This window comes from Atta colombica, unplaced genomic scaffold (assembly GCF_001594045.1).
Source record: "Atta colombica isolate Treedump-2 unplaced genomic scaffold, Acol1.0 scaffold55, whole genome shotgun sequence".
Lineage (NCBI taxonomy): Eukaryota > Metazoa > Arthropoda > Insecta > Hymenoptera > Formicidae > Atta > Atta colombica.
Genome location: NW_017259545.1, coordinates 2,362,673 through 2,370,415, shown reverse-complemented (window position 1 = coordinate 2,370,415; position 7,743 = coordinate 2,362,673). Strand labels below are relative to the sequence as shown.

The following is a 7,743-nucleotide window of genomic DNA, read 5'->3' as shown; positions in this document are numbered from 1 at the left end:
GACAGCAATGAAATTACGTAAGCTGAATGTATGTAAAATTTTTGATATTAGTACAATACAAACTTTCATTTTGTATTAATATAATTTCAGATAAACAACACAGTAGCAATTCTTCACGAATTATCCACTTATAATAGTGATATAGCCTTACGTGAACAGGTAATTTAATTACAAGTGTATATATAGCTTTAATTATATTTTTAGACATAATTACTACTACTCATGAAATTTCGGACATCAACATTATCATGTAGTCATGTAAAAAAATGAGGGTAAAAGTTTAAATTAGGGGAATCTGATCCGATGATCTTGGCATATATTGTTAAGTCATGACGCTGAATGACCTTCGACAGATGTTAGGCTTTGTTATTCATTAAAAAGTTATTAACAAAAAAGTTTAAAAAATAACGTTTTATTTCTACTATATACAACGTACAAATTAAAAACTGTCCCAATCCTTTCCTATTTGTCTAATGACTTTCCATGCGATACAACGTTCTTAGGTAGGCGAGTGTGAGGTGAACCTTCGCGAAAAGTTAAACGTGGAAATGTAAATTATATAAATTATATATCAGAATATATATAGAATATAGTGAAATATATATTTTGTGTTAAAAAATTAGGTTTTATTTATTGATCTTTTTCTGTTAATAACTTTTTAATATTCATTTTAATATTCATTTTAATAATATGAAAGTAATTTTTAAAATTTTTGAATAACGAGCGGCGGCTAAAACCTGATCTGAGGTTATTCAAGAGTTTGACAACACATATCGATATCATAAGAGTGGGGTCAGCTAATCTGAATTTTTATCAAAATTGTGTACATTATAAAACCATATTATTCTTTTATTTTTAGATACTAATACATATAATGTGATGTACGTCTACGATGTACTAACACTATAGATAGGGATGGTTGGCAAAAACTTTATAAATTATTTTTAATTTTATATTTATTTTATAAAGAGAATTTTTTAAATTCATTGATTGATCATGCTACTAATATTCTATAATCTATAATAAAATAAAGTATGTACAAAAGTATTCTAAAATATATTTAAGAAGAAATATATTTAACATAATTGTTATTTTATAATAATATCTTAACATTTACAACTTTCATTTTACATGTTTACTAGTGCAAATGTCTGAACTTCCATGAACAGTAGCAAAGAGATATCGAGTTTATTTTGAATAAATGCTAAAAATCTATGAGCAGAATAAAAAAAAAGGTTATTTTGAATGGAACTTAATAAGCTTTAGATTAATGTTATATAAAATTTAATTTTAATTTTAATTTTTTTATAAATTAAAGCAATGTAAAAAGTGAGCAAATCACAAAGTAAAAAAATTGTGTTCCTAATATGAGATGTCCCGAGAAATCGATAATAAAACGCAAAGTACATCAGTATTAAAAAACTTTATTTAATGTTTTCTAAAATATAAATAAACACAGCCAGTGCACGTGCAAAATGAGTATGCGATCCATATCTAGCTGACTCGTTTTCAAGTTAGTTGGAATCAAGCATCGCAGAAACAGGCACTCGATGTTTATTTTGATTGTCCTTTTTATTATTATATATTTATACTTCAGCAACGATTTTCATTATGACATAGGAGCATAGGTTATTTCATATTAAAAATACGCTGAGAATCTCATATTACGATTTTGATGCTTTACGGTTTTACGATCATCAAATCTAACTTCTGTAATTAAGCAATTTAATTCACATATCACGTATTTTTCTATTAATACGACTATCTATTAATACGACTTCTCTATGATACTACCTACTCTCACTATATGAAGAATTTATTGACAAATATTTACTTATTAAATAATAAACAAAAAGTTTAAAAGCTCATTTCAACGACACTTGAAGATATCCAAATTTTAAAATCTTTTTTCGCAACGACTACAGACACGATCTAATAATGAATTTTTCACTAAATAGTTTTCAATCTAAGAACAATAAATTCATGGTGGAATCAATAGATAGCGTTTATTAATTTAGCGGAAACGCTGTTATCTCATATTAGGCGCCTATTTCATAATAGGGGGCTTTTCTCTATATAACTAAACATTTGTTCAATTATTTATTTTAATTAGATTTTACAATTTATACTGCAAATAAAGCAAAGAGAGATAAAATTTGGCATGGGACTTGTCTACTTTGGTTATAATTTCATTTCGAAGGTACGTTTTATATTGAACAAGTGTATATAAACATGTAATAGAACATAAATACGTATATATTTATTTTTTCACAATTAAAATTACATATATATCTAAATGGCAGCATATTATTTAAATTATTTATCAATTAACTGCGTTTTTATATCTTTGATTGTTATTTTACATATTCAAAATCTTCTTTTACACTATATTTTTTTTAATATGACAAAGCTATTTTTACTAACAATAAGTATAATAAAAACATTTTTTTTCAGTATTACTCGTCAGTTTTGACCGTCGTGGTGACTTTAATACAGATGGATATTTATACGAAAATTTAGAATCTGTAATTATAGTGTGAAATTGTGGATTTCACACCCAAAATTTAGCGCAGCCTAAAAATCCACACTCAGGAAATTAAAGAATTGAATTAAAAATTAAATATAAGTTAAATATGATGCAAAAGTTAGCGTTGGGCAATAACTTGCCCAATCTGACTGTGCTATATATTCATAAGGATGTAGCAAGGACATAGACAATAATTTGAAGCAATAAATGAATTCATTAGTAGGATCTGATGGAGAGCGGAATTATAAATTTGACGGAGATAAATTTTATTTGCAAATGAGATTACAAAGAATAAATAAAAACGAACAAAGATCATCACTTCATAATCTGACTACTTATTTCCTTCCTTCTTCGTCAAAATTTCCAAACTAGCAAGCTAAGTCGACGGATATTATTATTATCACTAATAGATCACTCGTGTGAAGTTGGCCTTCCAACTTTTGAGAAAATTAATTTTCTATAGTTCATTTGATTACTCACTGTATGCACATTTATGCACACTTTGAATTTCCGTTTACACACTTCTCATAAGAAAAACAATCGAATTGTTTCGAAATGTGCGAAAATCTATTGATTAAGATCCAAATTGCTCGAAGTTGGAGGACAAGTGTGAAGTTAGTCTTCCTCCTTCTCAAAATTGTTTTTTTAATAACTTTCTTATTAGAAGTGTGCAAACGAAAATTCAAAGTATGCATAAATATGCAAACGATAAACAATCGAATGAGCAGATCTTCTATTCTGAGAACAATGATTTCAGAGAGGTTGTATTTTCTGGTAAACAGCAGTAATAGATTAATATAAATAAATAGTTTTATTCATCACGCTTCTTAGAATGGAATCCTCCCAAATGAAATATTAAAAGGTGAAATTATAAATCATGATGTCTAATTCTGGCCATAGCCTCGCCCTTAGAACTTTCTTTTTTTACAAATATTTATAGCAAAATATTATATTTTTAAATATTATATGTATTTCTAAATAGATTATCACAATTTTGATATTCTAAAAATATTTTTTAATTTAAAGACACTCTTATATATAAACAATACATAGATTTCATTATATTATTTTTTTTTTGTATTTCTCGTTGGTTACTCGTCGAACTTACTTGTTCAACGGGACAGTTTTGATTTTTTGATTCCCACGCGCGAATGACGCGAACAATTCCCTGCACTAGTTCTCACGCGCCTGACGCACACTTGACATATGGCAACATATGTCAAGGAATGGAACGCTAGGTGTCAGACAGTGTTCTATTATTCTATGTAATGTCATCGCTACGCGAAGAAATCGGTACTTAACGAAGATTTAGATATGGGGAAAACTACGAGAGTAGTCGTTTGCGGGATGAAAGGAGTTGGCAAAACCGCCCTGCTAGAGCAGCTCGTGTATGGAAATATCGACGCAAAAACGGTATGTATTTTAGGTTATGTCACTTTGAAATCCTCCATGCCTACTTTATGGGACTTTATGGATTGTAAGATCTTAAGCTTCTACAATGAGTCGGTAATCGGTAGTCCTAAGTCTTATCGGCCAATAGTCAACTTGTGCGACTAAGACGTTTTTCTTAAGTCTTTCTTGATCAAATTCAACTTTATTCCTTCCTATTAGTCGAATTAAACGACTCGCTATACAATTAACAACTAATAGATGCAAAAAATCATAGTCATCTATTTAGATTAAAACTAGTTAAGACTTAAGATTTCCGACTACGAACTCATTGTAGAATCAGCTTTAGATCAGCCTATTACAGATGGTATAGACAATAGAAATCAGGAATAATACACAGGCAATATCAGAAACCGTATCAATACACAGCAATTTCTGGTAGGTTGAAGCCTATTGCGTGTGTGTTATTCCCTGTATCTATTGCCTGTGCATTTAAATATATCTGTGGTCTAATATTGAAGTAATAATTAATTAATTGCAGGAAATTCATCCCACAATCGAAGACATTTATGTCGCCAACATTGAGACTGATCGGGGCACAAAAGAGAAGGTCAGGTTCTATGATACAGCTGGGCTTGAATCTCTGCAGAGTAATGTAAATAATCAGCAGCTTCCACGACATTATCTTGGTTTCGCCGATGGTTACATCTTAGTATACGATACTGGCAAACCTGAATCTCTAGATGTGCTCTTCCCTCTAAAGAAGGATATTGACAAGAACAAGGATAAAAAGGAGATAACTGTGATCGTAATTGGTAATCGGACAATCAAAACTGATGTTGTATTGAATAACTTAGAGAATACCGTAAACAAGGCAACTAACTGGTGTACCAGAGAAAAGGTTAAACATTATGAGGTAAACATCATGGATAGATCTACTCTGTTTGAGGCATTCGTACATTTATCGTCCAAGCTGAATCCTCCTACTAATAAAAGTACATTTCCGCAATTAAGTATGGGCAGAAAGACTGTTAAGGCCGAAGCACAGTGATGTAGTCACTTAGAAATTTAATTAGCGTCGATCTAGATAGTGGCAATATGAGTCCCTTGTGAATTTTGTACTCAGGTATAATGTATTTAATGCGTGGTTAAAAACCACAATGCAAATGTGCTTTGAGATCTCAATAACGATATATATTTTCTGTTAACTTTGGACGTTTTGTGATATTAAGCTTGAAATGGGATAAATGGACTTATATTCATGATTATGTATTTAAGATATCAAGTTATGTACTTAAGACACCAACAACTTTTCTAGTTTAAAGCCTTATTTAATCTTACATTTACTTAATCAAATAAATACAAAGCTATAAAATACAAATTTGTCGATATTTTACTTTGTGACGTTTTTTTTATTGTTATTTGAAAGATTTTTTTAATCACGTAAATACATTTATAAAAGATTAATGAATCTCAAAAATATATGTACTTAAATCGACTGAATATGTAGTTAAGTTTAAATTATAAAAATAATATTCTGTACTTATATAATTACAGTTATATAATTGCGATTATATCAATAATAAATTATTATTCGTATAATAAAAATATAAAAAATTAATATTATCAATAAATATAAATGTCATATTTTTTTTTAACTATTTCACCATTTTAAAGGTTCTTTTAGTTTTCTCAAAGTTAGATCCGTATTAAGTATTCGATCCCATAATCCATTAGTAATTCCAAATCCTGTAAAAGATGATACAATAATGATTAATTCTTTGTATACTAATAGTAATTTGCATTAATTACCTTGTTCATGATGTACGAAGTGATGATAGTTATGTTTTCTTTTCATTATATATAAATATGATTCTGCCATCGGTGCTCCATTGTGCAAATAATAGTGCATTAAATCGTAACCCAAATAGCCTGTAAAAGTAGATATAGCCACTGATGTTTTAAGTAACTATAATATTTTCTGACAAAATTTCTGACAAAATTTATGAATATATAAATACATAAAGTATTTACCCATTGTACTGCCAGCAGCAATAAAATGAACTAATGTCATAGGAAAAATAACCTTATAAATTTCCCAAGCAATTGCTGCCAAAAATAAAGCGAATATCGGTGGGAATACTTGTCTTCGATCATCCAACGGTGCCTATTGGCACAACTTTTGTATATAATTGAAAATCAATATTTAATTTAAAATATATCATAGATTTATGAATCTTACCTTGTGATGATTTCCATGCATTAAAAAATGTAGTGTAATCAGTATTTTCGAATTATGTGGTGGTCTAAAATGAAATATTTTTCGATGAAAGAAATATTCTAAAATAGTCCATATAAATAATCCCAGAATGAAAGATGGTAAAATATTTTGCACTGTAATCACAAAAAGAATATACATACTTTATGGTAGAATATACATAAAAAAATGTTCGTACATATTTATTATTTCTTTATTATTTACTTTACTATTTTTAATATTTTTTTACTGTAAAATACGAATTACCAATATTTGTTGAAACATTCAAGACACAGCCCATATAAAAAAAATATGTAATTATGGGTAGCCAGATAATCGGCAGGATATACCATGGCGAAATCGATAATTTCTCTAAAATGTCTGATTGGAAAAATCGAATAGGCCGGTTTACTGGCAGATTTACCCATTCCCAATATTGTTCGCCCATAAAACCTACTTGCCATAAAATAGGCTTGTCCCAGTTTATTAAATTCTGAAATAAAATAAAATTTAAAAAATTTTGAAAAAAAAATAATTTTCCTAAGCGGTAATTTACTAAAAGCATTAATTTAATTAGCATGCAACTAGCTTTGCCTTTTACCTAGGTATACATTTTTTTCATTGATTTAAAAATAACTGCACGCAAAACTGGACATTCTGCAATTTTATATAGACTTATCTTAAATTTTTTTTATCTGTACATAGTAAATGGTATGTTTCGTAGAATATAGAGATAAACTTGAAGATAAAAACCAAGCCTACTAGATAAATTTGATGTTACGTATTGTATATATAACGAATATTTTTATTTTTTATGATTACGAAAATATTTTCGTCATAATTTAATAATTACTTTTTCATAACTAACGATTTTTAGATTGAATTTGATATATTATTTTATAATTTGATATATGTATAGCAAAAATATATTTTTTTAGGATCGAAATATACAAGTCGAATATAACATAAATACATATTTAAAAAATTCACACTGTATATAAAATTAAAAATAAAGTATCTGTCAACGGGAAATATAAATTATCAATCTGACTGTTTAAAGTGATCTGTAACTGCGGATATATAATACAAGGTACACATATAATAACATTTTTTTAATGACATCAATGTCATTTGTTATTTCTCATTTATAAATCACTTACTTCGTATTCATTGTATCTCACTTGATGTTGTACAGCGAATTCTTCGAGAAGATAGTAAGCAGACTTTGAATGAGGATTTTTTGCTAATTCTTTATCCAAGTCTTGATCCTTGAGACGCATAAGCGTGTTTTTTCCTCCAGGATGATTATTCAAGAAATTGTGAACATTATAAACGCGATCGCGATATTTAACGAGAAACTCGGTTGTTTCCCGCGGCGTATTGTCAATGTTATGATTTTCCGTTTCGTTTGCACACGTGTCAAAATTTTTCATTGTCAAAACATTCTCATTCATATTCTCTAAATGACATATATTATTGAATTTTTTATCTCGACAAGCAGCCATATCAAAAGATATAAAAAAAAGAAGCAAGTTACGCACGTGATGTAAGACTCGGTGTGCACCGTGCA

At 28.6% G+C, this 7,743-nt stretch overlaps 2 protein-coding genes across 2 annotated transcripts; one reads left to right on the top strand and one right to left on the bottom strand.

The window, feature by feature from the left end:
• Positions 1-3,751: 3,751 nt before the first annotated feature.
• Positions 3,752-5,217, top strand: LOC108691946 (NF-kappa-B inhibitor-interacting Ras-like protein). The gene is made up of 2 exons (XM_018199915.1): positions 3,752-3,940; positions 4,458-5,217. The coding sequence occupies exons 1-2, from the start codon at positions 3,842-3,844 to the stop codon at positions 4,965-4,967; spliced, it is 609 nt and encodes a 202-aa protein (XP_018055404.1). The 5' UTR covers positions 3,752-3,841; the 3' UTR covers positions 4,968-5,217.
• Positions 5,218-5,579: 362 nt separating this feature from the next.
• Positions 5,580-7,743, bottom strand: LOC108691948 (fatty acid 2-hydroxylase). The gene is made up of 6 exons (XM_018199916.1): positions 7,334-7,743; positions 6,441-6,666; positions 6,159-6,310; positions 5,951-6,083; positions 5,729-5,848; positions 5,580-5,665 (listed from the first exon to the last, which is right to left on the bottom strand). Exons 1-6 carry the CDS (start codon positions 7,676-7,678, stop codon positions 5,580-5,582), a joined length of 1,062 nt encoding a protein of 353 aa, XP_018055405.1. The 5' UTR covers positions 7,679-7,743.

Bases quoted from the DNA above. Each gene is read 5' to 3' on its own strand.
- LOC108691946 (XM_018199915.1), top strand. From the start codon at position 3,842: ATGGGGAAAACTACGAGAGTAGTCGTTTGCGGGATGAAAGGAGTTGGC. The intron at 3,941-4,457 runs GTATGTATTTTA...AATTAATTGCAG, and splicing joins GAAATATCGACGCAAAAACG to GAAATTCATCCCACAATCGA.
- LOC108691948 (XM_018199916.1), bottom strand. From the start codon at position 7,678: ATGGCTGCTTGTCGAGATAAAAAATTCAATAATATATGTCATTTAGAG. The intron at 6,311-6,440 runs GTAATTCGTATT...TTGTGATTACAG, and splicing joins GAATGTTTCAACAAATATTG to TGCAAAATATTTTACCATCT. The intron at 5,666-5,728 runs GTAATTAATGCA...CATCTTTTACAG, and splicing joins CTTCGTACATCATGAACAAG to GATTTGGAATTACTAATGGA.